Source organism: Lissotriton vulgaris, chromosome 1_1 (genome assembly GCF_964263255.1).
Source record: "Lissotriton vulgaris chromosome 1_1, aLisVul1.2, whole genome shotgun sequence".
NCBI lineage: Eukaryota > Metazoa > Chordata > Amphibia > Caudata > Salamandridae > Lissotriton > Lissotriton vulgaris.
Window position 1 is genome coordinate 1,136,166,670 of NC_141685.1, and position 19,767 is coordinate 1,136,186,436.

At 49.2% G+C, this 19,767-nt stretch overlaps 1 protein-coding gene across 2 annotated transcripts in view; it reads left to right on the plus strand.

Annotated features, from left to right (window-relative positions):
• Positions 1-11,503: 11,503 nt before the first annotated feature.
• LOC147748782 (peripherin-like) overlaps positions 11,504-19,767 on the plus strand; it is a 60,050-nt gene continuing 51,786 nt past the window's right edge. For both annotated transcript variants that reach the window (XM_086963812.1, XM_086963814.1), the window contains exon 1: positions 11,504-12,172. In XM_086963812.1, coding sequence (XP_086819938.1) covers positions 11,649-12,172 — 524 coding nt within the window. In that variant the 5' untranslated portion in view covers positions 11,504-11,648. The remainder of the gene's footprint in view (positions 12,173-19,767) is intronic.

Below are 19,767 nucleotides of genomic sequence, written 5' to 3' on the forward strand. Positions count from 1 at the left end.
AGGGTCACTCAGTGTTTAATTTGAGCAGGTGGTTTCCGGTGCTCAGCACCAGCACTTAATCAACAAGGGCGCTTTTGAGCACTAGTTAAGGACCCATTTATTTATGATAGGCACAGAGAGATTAAGTGATTTGCTCAGAATCACAAGATCTTGAGCGGCAAGGGAGACTCGAACCTGGTTCCCCAGCTCCGAAGACCGCAACTCTGGCCACTACGCCACCCTCTCCGCTTTCATGGTTAGTAGTTGGTTATCTGTTTTAGGCGTGGCTAACAGGAGAAATGGGCTGGTGCAAGCTGCCTCCTGAAGAGAGTCCCCGCACTTATTTCTTTTACAAATTAACCACTGGCCGGTCACTATATAAATTCCCATTCCTTCTCAATTTGGATAGGCTCTTTTGTGATCCGGAAGTGCTGAAATTATGGACAAAAATATCTGTTAAAAGATTAGAAATAAAGAGTAGATATTATATTAAACTTTCAGTCTCCTTGTGTATCTAGTAGCAAAGTTATCATTTTGTCCTGAATTTCTGGGAGTTTTCAGGGCTGCGGGGAATGTAGATTTTTCAAAGGTTCCTCCGTGGTGACTATATGAGGCTGCGCAGTTGTATACAATAGACAAGGCGTCAGAACAAACGTGAGGAAGGTCTGGAGTTCTTTGTAACTGTAGTTAAACAAGTTTTGCGACACCACTGGTAAATGGTTATAAGTGTCCTAATTAGGTAATTCAGTTTCTATTATTGATGGTTGAAAGCCACATAAAACTAGAAGAGAGAAGGTGGCTGCGGAGGGTTAGTATGCAAGGAGGAGGAGCTAGGTGAAAGTAAACGAAATGAGAAAGAAGGAAAGGAAGGCGTAGTTTGAGTTAAACAGAAATCACCATGGGAGGAGGAACACTGCCTTTTACCTGTAATACTGTACCTCAAAGCACTCTGATCCCGCCTCATTATAGTTAGTTGCTCTTTACAAAAAACACCAAATTAAACTGCGTGCACTGCCCTATCAGGAGCCAAGCATCCCTCTGAAACTCTCCTTCTGCTGGCTATTGACAGCACTGCACATGATAAATGATTACAAGCAGGAAAGACAGTGAGGGGCTACCCCAAAGCTCTCCGATACCTCCTTATTATAGTTATTATAGGCAATTATGAAGAACTCCAAAACCTCCCGGACGGGCAGCGCGACAGTTACGCATTTGTAACCCTCTGCCTGACGCTGTCCCTATACACACGCTCTTGGCCACAACGGTCTTGCTCCCCAGCTGGAAGCCTGAACTCCAACTCTGAGACTGCTGGCGCCATGCAGGGTCCCAGGGAGCTGATCTGGAGCTGACGGAGGAAGGGAGGGAAAATGAAAGCGTGCCACATGCGCGTGTGATGATCTGGAGCCCACGGGAAGGAGAGAAAGGAAATGGAAGCGCACCCCATGCGCACGTGATGATTTGGAGCCAAGGGGGGAGGAAGGGAAAATGAAAGCGCGCTCCATGCGCACGTGATGATCTGGAGACGACGGGGGAGGGAGGGGAAATGAAAGTGCCCCATGCGCGCGTGATGATCTGGAGCCGATGAGGGGGGGGGGGGGAGGGAAAGTGAAAGCGCGTTGTGCTCAAAAGTGAGCCGATTCTGAGACTGCTGACGCATAGGCGTGCACATCTCCTGTCCGTCCGTGTGTGCACACACTCCGAGACTACTAGCGTGTAGGCATGCACATCTCCTATCCCCCTTCCACCGACAAACTGACGACAATAGATCTCGCCAAGGCGTGCAGCGCATGCGCTGCGTCGCTAGGCGAGACCTAAAAAAAAAAAGTTGCCAGAAATTGCCTGCAATTTGCAAACTGGGACCATTTTGAAATTGTATAGACATGCCGTGCTAGTGATTTGCTGGATATGGGAGACTGCATAGATGTGAGCTTGCTGCAGGCAATTTTTGTTTTAATATCAGTGAAATGAACAGTAAAAACTGGCCCAACAGACCATTAAACATGCCCACAAACACCCCAAAAAAAGACCCACACAGACCTGACAGACCAGCCTTGCGCTTACTGTCTGATTGCCAAACGGTCGGTCCAAACCATGTGTAACCCAAAGGATAGTGCTGCTTTGTAAGACATGTGAGATCGCTGTGCAATGTGTGTGTGAAATTGGTGTATTCTGCATGATAGCTCATTGTAAAGCTTGTGAACTTTATAAAGTGAATGATAGCTCTGTTGTTTAGGACATGCATGAGCTGTGCAAGCCAAGGGATTTCTCTGCTTTGTGAAGACCTTCAATGGGTTGTAGTGATGAGGGGGCACTGGGTAATGTCAAAGGACACTCTACACGAGCTGCCTTTGAACCAGGAAGTCTGCTGCGTCAAATCAAGTCTTCAAAGCGATAACAAAGGGGATGATGGACGGAGCGCTTGAGCAAATCAAACACTCACCCCCAGTCAACAGATCTGGGTTTAATCCATCATTATTCTTTAGCTCACTCCACCACCCCAGTTCAGACCTGGCCATATGCAAATCAGTCTGACCCAGTGCCTCATGGGAACAGTCCAGAACCGAACTGCCAAGCCATGTCTTCCCTGGACAGGACACAATCATCCTGGGACCGGTTTAGGGTTCATAACCCTCATCAGCCAGGCTATCTTGAATCCAGTGGCAAAGTGAGCAAGGGACCCACGTCTGGGCATACCCTGCCAACTTAGGGCGAACAAAGCGATACCAAAGGGGATGATGGATGGAGCACTTGAGACAATCAAACACTCACCCCCAGTCAACTGATCTGGGTTTAATCCATCATCATTCTTTAGCTCACTCCACCACCCCAGTTCAGACATGGCCATATGCAAATCAGTCTGACCCAGTGCCTCATGGGAACAGTCCAGCACCGAACTGCCAAGCCATGTCTTCCCTGGACCGGAAACAAGCATCCTGGGACCGGTTTCAGGTTCATAACTCTCATCAGCCAAGCTATCCTGAATCCAGTGGCAAAGTGAGCAAGGGACCCACGTCTGGGCATACCAAGTCTTCTCCATCTCTGGTAATGGTGATGAAATGAGAAGGCCAAAGCTGTTCATAAGTGTAACGGGGGAGAGGCCGGAAGGCTTACCCCGGGAGAATGGTGGTGTCCGTGCCCCTCTGACCCTGATCCTCCTCCTTCCTTACAGACTGACCCATGGAGGAACAATCAGTTCGACAGTGACGTGGATGGCGATCGCAGCGGCCCCTTTAACTGGGTGTTTGCTTCCGAGAAGGAGGAACCGCCCCCTGAGGACGTCAGCACCACCGGAATGGTCAAAGGCCAGGATGTGATGTATGGAGGGTGTGTTTACACCCCGGAGGAGCGGTAGGAGGAAGAAGTGACGGTAGCGAGCGGAGAGAAGGTTGGAGACGAAGAGAAAAAGACCCCGAAGGAACATCGAGGAGGCGAGGTGGAGTCGGAGAAAGGAGGAGAGCCAGGAGGCCAACGACCCCGTGATCCGCCGTGCCACACTCCCGAGGGAGGAGTGTGGCTGTCACAGGTACGGCGGCGTTGGGCAGCCTGGGTGGGGAGCCGGAGTGCTCACGTGTAATTAGTGTAAAAAGCCCTTGTTTGTTTCCTCCCCTTCGTGTCACCATTCCCTCTTCCACAACCTGCTTCCTTCCCTGTACCTCACCTCCTATCCCGACCCCTCGTTCACCGTGCACCGAGTTTGAATGAGCACTGTACACTAAGGCTGTCCTCACTACCCCGGTCCCTGAAAGGTGCATAAACTGAGAAGAGCATATTTTAACGGCATCCCTCTCTCTGGTCTCTTCCATGTAACGGAGCTGGTCGGAGTCCCGCTAAGCACCTCCCCAAAGACCATCGGGAAGCAGTGGAAGCCTCAACCACGGATCCCAGCGCCTTCTCCCGAGACCGCCTGACCCAGAGGAGGAGAAAGACTTTTGTGTACAAAAGCACTTTGAAAATAAAACCGTCTTTGCCTGCAACACCTGGTGTCAAGGTCGTCCCTTTACCCCTGCCTACAAGAAGGTATTGTTGTGGGGTGAGGCAAAGTGTGACCCTGTGGTACACTGCAAAAAAAAACAAGGTTTGCCTAACCATAGCATCTCATTTTTCTCTATTTTAAGTATAATATAACACCCTGTCGTTGGACCTAGCCCACTCTACAGAGTCACCTCCAAATGTTTTGCCTGCCTGATTTCTGAACCTGTTGCTATTGGCTAATAGAATGTGAACGTTATCACTGCTAAGAAGTGCTAAGTGCATGTGCTCACTCCTTAAAACATGGTAATATTGGCTTGTACCCAAATGGCATGTTTAATTTACTTATAAGTTCTTAGTAAAGTGGCTCTACATGTACAGAGGACCTGTAAATGATCTGCTAATAGTGGGCCTGCCGGACTTATTTTGCGACCCATTTAAGTAGTCCTTGTCTCAGGCCTGCCATTTCATCCTGTGAGCAGCTTTAAACTGCCAATTCAATCTGGCAACATTTACCTTTTTTCAGGCCTAAACCTTCCTTTTTAATACCTAAGCTACCCTTAACCTCTTCGGTGCTCATGACGGAGCGGTTCCATCATGAGCGCCTGTAGGGCTGTGCTTATGACGGAACCTTTCTGTCACGGCCACGCCCGTTTTTTAGAACCTTGAGCACAGCGCGAAAATTCGCGCCTCGCTGAAGGGGTTAATGTGGACACTAAACAGCCCATAGGGCAGGATGTATTGTATTTAAAAAGTAGGACATGTGATTTTAAGGTATACATGTCCTGGAAGTCAAAAACTCCTTAATTGACTTTTCACTATTGTAAGGCCTACCTCTCCCATACAATACCATTGGGTTAACTTATTACATTTAAGAAGTGCTAATCTTTGATTGGGAGCAGGTGGACATGTCCTGTTTGAACTCAAATGAATTATAATTGTAAATCCTCCTTAGTGCCATAGTTGGATTTTGGATTACGATTTTGAAACTGGCACTTTTAAAAAGTTGAGATTTTCCTGCCCTAAACTTTCTGAGGCCTTGTAGGAGTGTCCAGCTGCCTGTGCCTCTTAATTGCTCTACCATCTGGAATGCATATTGGGCGCAGACAATAAATAATGTGACCTGGGTGTAGCTGGGAGAGGACAATCCTGACAGGATGGTATGGGCAGAGCTGTTCACTGCCCCACTTACATTTCAAAGGAGCTGCTTCAGCACACTAACAAAGAACTTGACACCAGGCTTTTGTCACCCCTGACATCTTGGGAAGGAAGGGAAGAGATTCGAGAACCATCTATGTGGGGAAACTGTAGGAGTTGATTCCTCTTCAAAGCAATCATCAGGTATAAATGATGGACCCTCAGTCCAACACTTTAGTACACTCCTGGACCTGTGGATCACTTCAGAAGGACTGCTTTGTACTTTAGAGGACTGCCATGCTGCTTGAGGCCTGCCTTTTTCACCAAAGGACTGCCCCGCTGCTTGAGGCCTGGCTGGTTCTTCAGAGGACTGCCCTGCTGCTTGAGGCCTGCCTTGTTTCTCAGAGGAGTGCCCCGCTGCTTGAGGCCTGCCTTGTTTCTCAGAGGAGTGCCCCGCTGCTTGAGGCCTGCCTTGTTTCTCAGAGGAGTGCCCCGCTGCTTAAGGCCTGCCTTGTTTCTCAGAGGAGTGCCCCGCTGCTTGAGGCCTGCCTTGTTTCTCAGAGGAGTGCCCAGCTGCTTGAGGCCTGCCCATCAATCAAAAATCCAATTTCTTAAAACTATAATAATCAACAAACACAGCATCAAAAATATAAGGGAAAACAAGGAGTGTAATACATTATTACAATATATCCGGAGAGAAACTTCAGTGTATGATAGGGGATCACCAAGCAATAAGTCAATCGTAAGAAACCATGGATTAAAATCTATCTCTGACCTAAGAAGAATATTGAGACCATTCCAATAGAGGGCCCCAACCTCCGCCTCACCCTTGCTCTGGCCGTCCCAGCCCCGCTCCTAAGCAGGAATGGAAAAAGACAATTTTAATAACATTGCATTATTATCTTTTTATTTTTCCCTTTTTAAACTGCTCGCGAGCAGTGGGGCAACATTACGTCGCCTTACCTGGGGAGCCGCTGCTGGTCAGAAGCCATTTTCTTAGCTTGCATTAGGGCCCACTGCACCTGTGCTACACTAACGCTGTCCTTAGAAAGGCTGCCAGCAGTGTAACACTCCCTCTTTTCACTTGGACAGAGTTATTTGCAGACGTCTTTTAATTTACAAAAGAATAAGTACTGGGGGCCAACGTTTTGCTCAGAAGGTCATGGTCGTCACCATCAGTAATCAGGGTCCCAAATACAAAAGCTGCAGAGCCTTAATTTCAACAAGCAAAGAGAGGCACACATTAAACGGCATAAAATATGCAATCAAGTGACGACGTTTTTGGAGACTTGAGTGTGGATAAATCTTCTTTATTCTTTTATCAGGTTAGTCGATACACACAGCCAACGCGTTTCACCCACACAGGGCTTCCTCAGGGCTAAATAACCACTACTTTCTTGTTAGAACCTATGGACACATTGTCGTCTTCATATATTCTGTATTCATACGTAGTTCTTTCCATTTCATCTATTGGAAAGTAGTCCAATTTTTTAACGGGGAGTTTAAAACCACAAATAAACCGCAAATATACTGAATGGCTGTTCTTCTCAAAAACCACTCGGGACGCCCATCAATGTATTACGAGTTTCACACTCAAGTCTCCAAAAACGTCGTCACTTGATTGCATATTTTATGCTGTTTAATGTGTGCCTCCAGTGGCGTCACTAGGGGAGTGCGGGGGGTGCGGACCGCACCGGGTGTCACCCCATCATGGGGGTGACACCAATCTGGTTACGCTGGCTGGCTCGCTCTGCACTGCATAGTGGAGTGCAGCCTGAGCCTCAGCCTCACCCCCACCTCTGCTCTTCTGCTGCCAGTGCTGCTTTTTATTTATAGTGCAAGCAAGCGCACCTGCATGGTGCGCACCTGCTTACAAATGTAAATAGTAGGACTGCAGCACGTCGCCATGCACCACGCACGCACGCATGCACGCACCACCTATAGTGGTGATGACGTGATGTGATGATGGTGTGATGCGGATGCACGGCGGTGGCGTACCCAGTTTGTGGGTCCCAGGGCCGTCAATCTTTAGGCTACCAATGACGGCCCTGGGACAGCCCCTGCGCGCTGTGCTCCGTCCTCTGACGCGACGCGGTGGTCGCGCGCCAGCACCACGTCTGTGGGAGGAGACGAGACGGCAGCGCAGGGGAGTGTGTGCTGCGCTGCTAGAATTAAATTAATTAATGTGTCACTCCACCTTTCATATCGCGAGCGCCGTCGTCTCTCGACTCTCCTTCAAATTTGGGATTGACTTCAGTTCTTGGGTCCGGAGGCCGAGGTGAGACAGACTTACTTGTTTGTCCAGTATTTCAGAATGTGGTCGAAGGGTGAATTTGGAATCGAAAGACCCCAGGTTCATACTAGTACCCTAGGCAAAAATGTAACCACTAGGCACCATCTTTATTTGCATTTAGCTTTGTTAGTCGTTTACATGATATCCGTTTTCTGAAGCACACAGATTTGAAACTTTTTTCAGTGGTCATTCTTTTAATGTACTTGATGCCGTACAGTGTGCAAGCACCATTTGCCATCACAAGCGTTTACTATTACACTCGACCTGTCTCCGAGTCCGATAAACTTGTTGGCAGCCTGTGCGAACATACACGTACTCAAACACCTTGCTGTGAATCGCTTCTTCTCATCAGTCAGAGAAAAGCTCACGTTGTTTATTTCTAGCCACTCACAAGTGTGAGGCGCTTTACAGTTCTAATCCCGAGAGTGAGGATGTGAGGGGTTCCCATGCCGCTGGTTTACCTCAAAGGACAGCAGATGTAACTTGTCAATTTTTGGGCAGTTTTTAATAGTGCGAAGCTGGTCAAAGGGCATTAGGTGTTTCTAAGAAGATGTGACGCTATACTAATGAGAGAGACATATCATTGATAAATGTATCAAATATGAATGAACTTAGAAATGTGGCAGTGCAGTGGCACACAATCAGATCGCAATCGCATTATTCCGAGTCCCAGACAGTCCCCAAGGCCGGCCAAGAAGTCAGACAGTTAGTGCTATAAAAAAGGAGAGCTTTAAAGAGACGTGTAAGGAGCGATCTAATCATGATTTATTTCAGAGCTGGTGTTCGCTACATTATATGTGTGTTGCTGTGTCTGTCTTTCTATTCCTCCTGGGCGCGTGCCAGCACTCATCCTCACAACCCAGGTAAGACGTGACTGCCCCTGAGGCCAGGCCCCCCGTCCGCCCGAGGACAGTCAGAGCCAGAAACACTCTTTATACCCAGGCCCAGTGTACCCTGCCCACCCGGGGTTATTTTTTAGACCCGGGGAATATCACAGGAAAGACATTGTCAGTCTACACCCATAGCTGCCAAGGTTTCAGATTGATATGTGTGACATTTTCATAATTTCAGGATAATTATGAGTGACATTTCAAAGATTATGAGTGACACTTTCTTGCGAGCAAAAAATCAAGCAATGAAGACTAGGGAAACGTATAAATATCAGAAATTAGACCTATTTGAGCAATGAGAAACTCTAAGTAAAGATTCTAAAACTGCTGCAAACAATCTTAAAACTGCTGCAAACAATCTTGAAACTACTGCAAACGCCTGCCTGGGTGACTAATAATTATAATGAAATTATCAAAATGTCACATAAGCTTGGTTGCTATGAAAGAGGACGGGCATCTCCTTTCTTGACACCGAGTCTTTTTTACTTACACATTTCATAAAAGTGATAGGAAGTATGTGTTTTATTCTATTGCTATTTAATTGCTTCTTTTGTAAAATGCTGATCATATAATAAACTTGTGAATTTTGGATGACACAATGTATTGACGAATAAGCGAATGCTGTAAGCAGGAATGTAGGGCTGCTTAAGTAACTATCAATACCAGCCTCAGATGTCACCACTAGAAAACAATAAAAAGGGCAGAACAAATCGCCATTCACCTCTGGTGGTTTGGTTAAATGCAGGGCGTGGGGGGGGGGGTCGGAATTGGTACTGAAGGTCACTGCATATCCCAGGCGGCACCACCATGATGTCCAGGCACTAACTGTGTGCCAAACTCAAAACCCCCATTGAAATAGCAGCACCACAATGCTGTGTGAGGAGCTGGCCGGCGGTCAGGGCCTGTCTGCTTTGGTATCTGTATCGTAGCCAGCAGGAGCCGAACAAGCTTGTAGCTTGAAGGAAACTTGTGGATGCTTCGACAATTTGGATGCTGAAATACTTGCGCAGACTCGGAGCGGAGGAGGTCCATGCGGTAAGTCGTGAGGGGGTGACACCATTAGTTATCCGCACCGGGTGACACCAACCCTAGTGACGCCACTGTGTGCCTCTTTTTCCTTGTTGTTATAATAGTTTCTAGGTCTTGTGCCAGTGGACCTATAGAGCACGTTTTCTTTCAAATTTCATGTTTAGATACTTACAGTGATTACGGAGTAAGTGCAGTTGTAATTATTTCCCGCACTGCCATTGCATTGTTTTATTGCCTTAATTTCACCTTGAGTCTTTAAACCACCACCCGACACTCCCTGAGCCTATATCTCACTACTGCAGATACTTTTTTCATCCCTGCTTCATCCTGTTTCACTTTTTTTTGTCTTTCTCTTCCTCCTTTCCCTAGTTTGTGTTTTTCTCTCTTTTGCTCTGAATCAAAGTCTGTTGAAGAAAAGATAAATGCTCGTCCCCAAAAATGAGTTTCCACTGGGCCCAATAAGGGCTTAAAGTGGCCCGGGTTTCTTTGAGTCTCAACCCTAATAGTATTTAATACAGTCATTGAAAAGGGTCCCTTTCAGGCCCTTTATTCATATTTTTAACTTTACAGGCAAAAACACTGATCGATTTCGGAACAATGAGTGTAAAAAAAATTCTATTCCATGTTGTTCCTGCTTATATTTCACATGGTTTACTAAATCTTGAATTCACTATGATTATTTGCTTTTTGCAGGATTCAGTGTTCAGGGTTTTTTCAGGCATCATATTACTCTTGTCTAGCGCACAACTGAAAATGAATCGTATACAGGTGTTTATAACGGGGCACAATTAAGTTGTGGATGAAGGCAGTGCAGATTTCCTTCAATTCCTGTCAGTGGAAAAAAGGTGTTGAGAATACCTGGCCATGTGCTTGGCCTCTCTGCAAAGCGGACAATGCAATTATCGCATATGCTAGATGCGATTCTATGCAAATGTGCGGGTAGGGTGTTTCGCTTTCAAACACGCCCATAATTATATAGGCCGCGCGCCTTTCAAGCCCCCAGTTTTTTCATCCCACTTAAAGCCCTGGTCGCACCAGTAACCACCGGATCAAATTGCGCAATGTGTGCAGGGCACCGTCCTCCCGTCCCCATCATTCGAGGGAGGCTCTCAGTCTCAGCAGTGCTTCTCTTCCCATCGCTGGCCAGCTCCACACCCCCATGGCATGGCCAGGGTTCTCGGAAGTACCAACCACTCTGCCCCCTCCTTCCCCCGCCCGCCTTTCCCTTGCGGCTCCATCAATAGCTCACTTCACATCTCCCACGTGTCCGTGGCTCTCAGCTGCGCACCCCTCCCCGCATTCAAAACTTACACAGTGCTGTCCATAGTTAACCATCCCCATTCCAAAACTGGCAGGTGGTTCGCAGCAGAGCCCCCCCCCCCCCCCCCCATATGAGCAGCACCCGCTCATACCGCTACGCTACCCCTCGTTACTTGTACACTTGTAAAGGGCTCCATGTGCTTCCATGGCCATCGAAGCGCCTCCGCCCCATCGACAACCACTCCGTCGATTGTGTGTGTGTATGTGTGTGTGTGTGGGGGGGGGGGGGGGGTCCATCCTTGGGCCGAACTCTCAGCAAGGCATCCCCTCTCGCATCTCTAGCTCCTCGTACAGCCTAGGGCACGACCCCCAAAGGTGCATCCCCTCTCTCGTTCCTGGCCCCCCGTCTGTTAACTGACAGGACTCTTGGCAGCGCACGTGCACACTCTGTCATCCCAGATCCCTGTGCATCCTTGTGCGGAGCTCTCTGCACTGCAGGTCTCTCCTACAGTCTAGGGCACGGCTCTCAAAGGTGCACCCCGTCCCTCGCCCCCCAACCCATCATCCATGGGCAGGACGGTCATCGGTGCACTTGCATCCGGCCATCTATGGGCAGGGCTCTCAGCGGGGCACGTGTAGCCGGTCTTGCTGGTCCCCAGCTCCCTGCTCCATCCTCTGCGGCTCTCGTCCTGTCTGGCATCTCTGGCTCCTCCCACACCCTAGGGCGCGGCTCTAGACAGCGCACCCCTCTTGTCCTACGCCCCCTCGTCCGCGCTCGGGCACTGCGCCCCCTCCTTCCCTGTGCGGGCTCTGGGCGTTGTTCCAGCGGGGAGGGGCTCAGCTGCACTCTTCTGGTCCAGCCTGCTGATGACTTATAAAGGCAACTTGTACCAGAGCATCCCTCCTGTCTCTCTCAGCCTCCACCTGTCCTCCACTGCTACACTCCCCTTCTTTCCTCTACCTCGGTGCCCGGCTGCCGCCCTCTCCCATACATTGCACAGCTGCCCCCTCTCCACTCTGCCCCAGAGTACTTCTGCCCTCTCCAGAGCATCACTTCTCCCGCGCCGGTCCCCTCCGCCACCAGCCGCACCATGAGCCACATTGGGAGCCACCGGACTGCGTCCACCTCCTACCGCCGGGTCTTCGGGGCCCCTCTCCTCTCCCCGGCCTCCTACTCCTCGTCCTCCCGCTACTCGACGTCCGGCAGACTGATGGCCACCCCCTCGCCCATGCACGCCCCCCGTCCGGCGGCCTACCGGGCCCGCTCCAGCGCCCCCGTGCTCCGGGCCTCCTACGACCGGGTGGACTTCGCCCTGGCCGAGGCCGTGAACCAGGACTTCCTGACCACGCGCTCCAACGAGAAGGCCGAGCTGCAGGAGCTCAACGACCGCTTCGCCAGCTTCATCGAGAAGGTGCGCTACCTGGAGCAGCAGAACGCGCAGCTGGTGCTCGAGCTGGGCCAGGTCAAGTCCAAGGAGCCCCGGCGGGCCACCGACCTCTTCCAGCAGGAGCTCAAGGAGCTGCGGGGCCAGCTCGAGCTGCTGGGAAAGGACCGCGACCGCGTGACGGTGGAGCGGGACAACCTGCTGGAGGACCTGGGCCTGCTCAAGCAGAGGTGAGGGGCCGGGAGTCGCGGGACCCCAGGGGAGCCAAGAGCAGGGGACCCCAGGGGGACCAACTGGAGCCGGAACCAGGGTATTCTAAAGTAGAGGTGAGGGGACCAGGAGCAGCGGGACCCCAGGGGTACCAACTAGCCCCCGGAACCTGGGTATTCTAAAGTAGAGGTGAGAGGACCACGAGCAGCGGGACCCCAGGGGGACCAACTGGTGCTGGAACCTGGGTATTCTAAAGTGGAGGTGAGGGGACCAGGAGCAGTGGGATCCAAAGGGGACTATTCAAGGGCCTTTTCAAGCAGAGGTGAGAGCAAAAGGGGAGTCTGTGAGCAGTGGGACCCCAGTGGGACATCCTGCTGTAGGATCTAGGTCTTATGAAGCAGAGGTGGGATGTTTAAGCGGGTCTACAACAGCCTTTTCGAAGGTCTGGGCCTGCTCAAAGAAGAGGTGAGAGTTTTAAGGCAGTCTCGGAACAGATCACAAGGAGACCACCTGTTGGAGGATCTGGACCTTCTTAAGCAGATGTGATGGGATAAGAGGTCTAGACGCCACGGGATCCCAGTGCGACTATCTACTAATAGGCCAGGGAACGACCTGTGAGGCAGAGGTGAGGGGTGTTATAAAGTGGGTTTGGGAAAGCAGTGGCGTGAACCCAGGGAAACCACATGTTTGAGGCCAGGGCCTGACAAGCGGTGGTGAGACCTTTAGGGCACAACGTCTTTTGGTGGATCTGGGTATAGTCAAGCAGAGGTGTGGAGTGTTATGGGTTTTAGGGGTTCCACAGAGAGAACCACTTAATGACGGAACAGCAACCTTCTTAAGCTGATATGAGAGCTGTAAGGGGGTCTGCTTCTACTTGTTTGAGGAACTGGGCCTTCTCAATCACATGTCACCAGTGTATGGGGGTCAATGAGCAGCGGGCACCCCAAGGACAAACTATTGGGGGATCGGTGCCTTCTGTAGCAGAGGCGAGGAGTTCATGAGAGTCAGGGGGGTCGCAGGACCCCATAGGGAACAACTTTCCCCGTTAGTTGCCACAGAGCCCAAGTCTACTAAAGCTGAGGGTAGGGGGTTATGGGGCCATGGGTATCTGATACGGGGTGGTGGAAAGTAGGTTCTGGGGCAGGATTAGACTATCAATGTCAGAAGGACAAAGGATTAAGAGGTGGGAATCCGGGAGAGCCACAAGCAGGGAGGTCAGTCTGTCAGAGAGGATGGGCCCACCACGGTGGCCACTCCAGCTTCTCCTGGTCAGAACACCATGTTTGCAGTCCTGGGGTTTTGCTTTTCTCGTGCACACCCTTATAATCAGGGGCGTTAGTCCATTATGTACAATGAAAGCAACTACAACTCCCACAGTGCAAGAGGTCTCCATGTTTCCCAGTTAGGGTGAGTGTGGGGACCGAGGGTGGGAGACACTCGACGAAATACCTGGACCTGAAACCAGGAAGTTAATCGCTGTGGGGTACGGTGGTCTCTTTGAGTGGGGCTTCCTGCACAGAATACGGGTGGACAGATGGAGTTCCACAGAGCGCCTCCCTGGGCCCGGTGCTGGGTGCAGGGGGTGCTTCTCTACACAGAATCCTGTAGTTCTGCTCCTTTTAGGGTGGGGCAGGTTCTGACCCGCGGTTGTCTCCGTGCCATGGCTGCTGGGTCGGAGGTGGGCAGTGCCACGGGGGAGTGTTTGGGAGGTGGGGACGTTTCGTCCCATAACTCAGATCTCCGCGGAGGGTGATGGGGCGGGGCTCAGCATTGGGCACCCCGCCCACGGAGGTGAAAGGAGGGGGCGTTTGTGCAGTGCTGCGCTGGGGTGGGGCTCTGACTCCGCAGCGCGTGGGATTGCAGATTCCAGGATGCCATTAGGGAGCACTTGCTTCGGGCTTGGTCGTCGCTCAGTGCTTTGTGATGGGGCTTACTGCGCAGTCTGATTGGGTGGGCGCAGTCCTGGGTGGGGCCATCTTCACAGGGTGCTGGGAACATAAGTGCAGCACCCTCACAGGGGCTGGTGCCGTCCTTGGGTGGGGCTGTCTGCCTAGGTTGCAGGTGCAGACCCTATGATGGGGGCTGGGGGGACAGGGCTGTAGCCATGGGTCGGGCACGAGTGTTAGAGGTGGTGGTGGTGGTGGGGGGGCGGTCGCTATACTCCCTGGAAGGAGCTCCGGGAGAATGGTGCGGGGGAAGCGGGTTAGGCGCTGATGGGTGGGGGCTTCCCTCGGGGAGGGGCTCTCTGTACGGGAGTTATGAGTAAGGTTTATCATGCAGGTGCGGTCTCTGGGCTGGGCCTGCTGGAAGTTCTGATTGCGGAAGGGGCAGAAGCATTCAAGACTCAGAATACCTGCACCGGGTGCTGGGGGGTAGATGCAGGTCCGCACCAAGGTCTGGCTCCCTGCATTGGGTGCAGGCAGATACTCTCCCAGGGACGGGCACCGCCCACAAGCAAGATGCCGGGAGAATCTGCTCTATTTATTTATTTATTTATTTATGTATTTATTTATGCGTTTTTATATAGCGCGGACGTCACCCGAAGGTGTCAGCGCTTCACAATAGGAACAGTAATGATACATGAAAACATTACAAGTGAACAAATTACAAAAGCAAACGTTACATTACATGAGGCAAAAGTGACAATCATGAGCCAACAAAATACAAGAGGTAGCAAACGGTGCATTACAGGAGGAAAAGGTGACGTGTGCAGGTTACAAAGGCGTACAAAGTACAAGTAGAGGTATAATACTGCAATATATGGAGGACACTCAAACACAAGAACAAACGTTACGTAGGCACTGGTGGCACTTGTGCAGGTATCGAAAGCAAACAAAATGTAAGAGGTAGCAAACAGTGTGTTACAAGAGAAAAGTGACGTGTGCATGTTACAAAAGAGTACCAAACACAGGTAGAAGGGTAATACTGCAATAAATGACAGACTCTCAAACCACAAGAACACACTGGGAAGGCACTTTTCAGTGTGTGGTGGTTCCGGTGCTGCTGTCCCATGGTAGGCTTGAACGAAGCTTGTTTGGAGGTTTGGGGCCCACAAACAGGATGTCTCACAGCCCCACCCTTAACTTCTGACCTTTCAAATATTGGCTGATATGCACCTGACGTACCTCCGCCTTTGGCGATCTTTGCCACTCTCCAGGCTGGTTTGCCCCCTCCCCCATGTCTCCCACATACTCAGAGGACGCAGACGTTGTTTCTTGTGGCTCGAAGAAACTGTGATAAAATCAATACTTTGTGCCTCTGGTTGAAGCAAGGGACCTGTGGCCAGAGTGTCATGAATTAAAGATGAGGTCAGCTCCCTCGGTCCCAGGGAAGGACTGAGGGAAGGCATCCCCCAGCTGAGCCCAAGCCTGGCTCTGACCCTCCGCCCCTGTCAATCTTGCACCCCCCCCCCCCCCCCCCCGCGCCACACCCCGAGACGAGGTGCCCGCAGAACCCCGACAAAGAGACTGCTGGGAAGATGGGTCACGATATGAGAATGCAAGGGCACGATAAAAGACTGAAGGGGTATAACAGATCTTGACGTGAGACTGGAGGGTGTCCTTAGAAGTCATGACATGATTCTGGGGAGCCGGGATGGTCAAAGCAGATCACAATATGAGAAAGGAGGCAGACAAAGAGGTCGTGATCTATGAAACCGAAGGGACGCTAGGTAGTATGTGGTCACGGCGGAATGAAAGGTCACAATGTGAAACTCTCCAGGGAGGAAGGCGGCAGAAGCAAAGATAGAAAATATATGAATGCATAAAACACTACTAACAAATGTGGACATGACACACACTGTAACCGTATTATAAAAAAGCAAAATATCCTGGTTAGAACCAGGTAGGTAATAAAACATTGGGAAAGCAAAGGATAAATATGGAGCCAACTCATGCTGTGCCCTCTTTTAATAAATAGGCAGGCTCTCGACCAATCTGCCCACTTATGCACGCTACATATCAACAGTGCTTTTGAAACACAGATGTCGGGGAACGTTTTTAACTTAATCCTTCACTACAGCCCCCAACCTTTTGTAGTATTATTAACCCTAGCCAACAGCAAGGTGTTAAATGATTGTTAATGCAAGAAAGGGCAGGCTCTCCACTCCTGTCCACCAGCACTCCCAGCAGGCGGATTAGGACCTCGTGGGGATAGTATTGGACACTCACGGGCAGGATTTGTGGCTGTTCATGGGGCGGCTGTACATGTACCATGGTTGACATCTGCTGAGATGGGTGGACTGCACCATCTCTGGAAGATGGGCGTGGCAGGCGAGTGGGACCTTCTCTGGAGATGGGCGTGGCTATGATCAAGGGTGTTTAGCTGTTTAGGGTAAAATGCCGGGTCTGGTGACTTAGTGGACTATTAAATCCACTGAAGAGACCTGTGCTCGACCTCATGGTCACAGGTTCAAATCCTGGCGGGTCCACTCAGCCTTTTATACTTCTGTGGTCGAAAAACCATGGTAACATCTATTATTCAGCGCCAAGGTACCCTTGGTTGAAGGAGTGCTTTATGTTTCTATGAAATCTCGTGTTAGAGACAGTTTCCCCACCTTAGATTCCACTAAACAGAAAAATCTGTTTTTGGGATACTGAGTTATTTATCATCTCGCCTGAGGTGGCAATTAGGCGGGGCATCTCGGAATCCTGTAGTCATCTGCTCTGCTATGTAATTGCCCACGACTTATTAATGCAAGAAAGTTTTATTTAAATCCAATGTTTGGGTTATATTTAATTCATATTCCGCAGGCAGCGTGTATAAAGTAATTGAAATAACAAATGCTGATTGCACAACAGCTGTAAAATTTATGACTGCTTTAATTAGGTAATTTTTTAAGGTGCTCAATGGCTTGGGTGATACATTGACTTTCATAGTTTATATTATGCTGGGCCCATTCATAACTGAAGATAATTGTGTAATTTTTAGCCGTGTTTTATGCATAATGGTATCAAATATCCAATATGCAATAAAGATTTACTTTTTGATTGTTAGTCATTTTTCAGTGCATAACGGTGCAATGTGCCTGATATGCAGTTAAGTTTTACTTTTACTTTGGTTGATCAAGAGCATCTCTTGAGGAGTCAGTTATATGATTGCTGACATCATTTGAAATAAGTGGTGCTGGAACAATTTTCAGAGTGATGGTGCTGCCACCAGTATTACATCACTGAACTCATAGGGACTGTGAAAAGTTCAAGTGTCGCACAAAGAACAAGTGTAGTAAATGAGCCTTGCCCATTCAGCAAGAGAGCTGTAAGGGTGCAGTATGTAGCTGGGGGTGAATTTTGAAGCACACTGTCACATGACCTAGTATGGTAGTTCATTGTAATTTACACAGCACATTTTCCATTGAAATGGCCACTAACATTGCACACACGTACAGTTTTGCTGGTAAAACTATGTAGCGCACAAAGGATAATGTGTGGAAATCAGGTTTCAGCGAATATTTGTCATTTGGGAATCGCCAAGAAAAGGGTATTGGTTAGTTTTGAATCCATTAAAATCTTCCGGGCAGATTTACAAGCCCCTTGCGCCACTTTTGCATCCCTTTTCGCATGTTAAAAGTGACACAAAAGTGGCGCAAAGGGCTTATACATATGCCCCTTTGTTTAACCACAATTCAGAAATACCAACAAAACATTAAAGGGGTGATTATGATGGAGGGAGGATCGCCTCCGCCGGCCGGGCGGTGGTGATCCGCCCGCCATCCCAACCTGATTTACCCCCCACCATATTACCATGGCGGAGGATAGCGCGGCGGACGCAAAGTGCGTCTGCCGCCTTTCTGACAGTTGGCAATTGTTACAATCACCGGCCGGGCAGACTTGGGCACTAGGCACCTCCATCCATATTAAGATGGGTGCGGTAACTGCCCTCTCCATGGCAGGGATGTGCTTTGGGGGCCCGTTGAGGGCCTCCAGGGGGGTGGGGGGTGCACTTGGCATTCTCATGCACAAGGTGACAGGCACCGCGCAGTGGCTGCCACGTTGTGCATGGGAATGCACAACATATCAATTTGGCATTCCGGCGGGTGCTGCTGTAAGCAGCACCCGCCGCAATGTCAAATATGCAGGTTGCGACCATCAGGTTGGCGGTCGCTTCCTAATCAGTGGTGCAGGACCGCCACACGTCTGGCGGGCGCTCTCAGCACCGTGAGGAAGTCCGCCCCCCCATCCTAATGGGCATTAATTTGTGGTTTCCAAAATGTTGACATATTTTGAAATATTTGTACAGTTCATCTAATGGTATTTAAATTGTGTTGTGTATCAGAGAGAAAAAAAAACAGCCTTTCCTTTCACACCAGCAAGATTGCCACATTGTTCCCTTTACAAAATTCTCCTGCTTTGCAATCAGAGAAGGAAAAGTAAACACCAGTCTCCATGTTAAAAGAATAGGCAGCAATTCATCAGAAGACATAGCCGAGCATTTGTCCTCTGTCTTTGTAAGCACAGCAAATGTGACACAGTAAAAACACAATCTAAAGGCATCTTTATTGCTCGTTCACCATCGGAGCTTCAGCAGGGTTATTTTGAGGGTGCTACAGCATCCCCGCACCCCTACTTCTAGCGCCTATGCTTTAGATGCGTTAGGTGTGGTAGGCAATCAGACATCTGGGAACACCAGTGTTAGATCATTTGAGACATCTCATGGGGATAGAAGTGTTAGGCCCTTGAAGACATTTCTTGGAGAGATGAGTCTTAAGATGTTAAGAGCCCTCTCTTAGAGGTGGGCGTGTTATGTGTTGGACATCAGTTGACATCTGTTGGAGATATGAGTCTTAAGACGATCTAATACGTCTCTTGGATATAGGTTTGTTAAACGCCTAAGAGCAAATCTTGTAGACTTTGGGTTAGATGAACGACTACATCTCATGAGTTTGGTCAGTAAGACTGTCATTGGCATTTCTTGGAGATGGTTATGAGACATGATTGAAAGCTTCTTTTGGAAGTGGATGTGTTATACTATTGTTGGCATTTGTTCTTAAGAGCAGTGTGTTAAATGATCAAAGACACCTCTTAGAGATGTTCGTGTTACGTGTTATTCATCAGTAGACATCTCGTGGAGGCTGGTGAATTACAAGATCAATGGCATCTTTTTGAGATCGTTGTGCTGAACAATCCATGACACTTTTTCAATATGTGTGTAAAATCAATCAAGGGTGGTCTTGGAGATTACTATGCGTGATCAATGACATGTCTTTGACATTTGGGGTTACACACCTCAGGGTGTATCCTGGTGAAGTGTTAAATGATTGAAGACATGAGGTGGTAATGCATGTGTTTAGTAGTTTAGGCCATTCCTTGGAGATGAGTGTGTTACACAATAAAGGGCATATCTTTATCACATGTAGAGTGAATATCTTAGACTATAAGGGGCATTTCTTGAAGATTTTAGTGTTAATAATAATAACTTATTTTGGTGCAAATCCTAATATCACACTTTTTTTCTGTTGTTAAAAGCTGTGAATAACGTTTTACTATTACCAAATGGAATAGTACTCAAACAATCACTTTTGATGGATGAAAAGCTATGCCTTCCCTGCCAAATACAAACGTGTGACCTGCTCCTCACACCACATCTTGGATGATCGAGGGCTTTTTTTTTTTAGAGG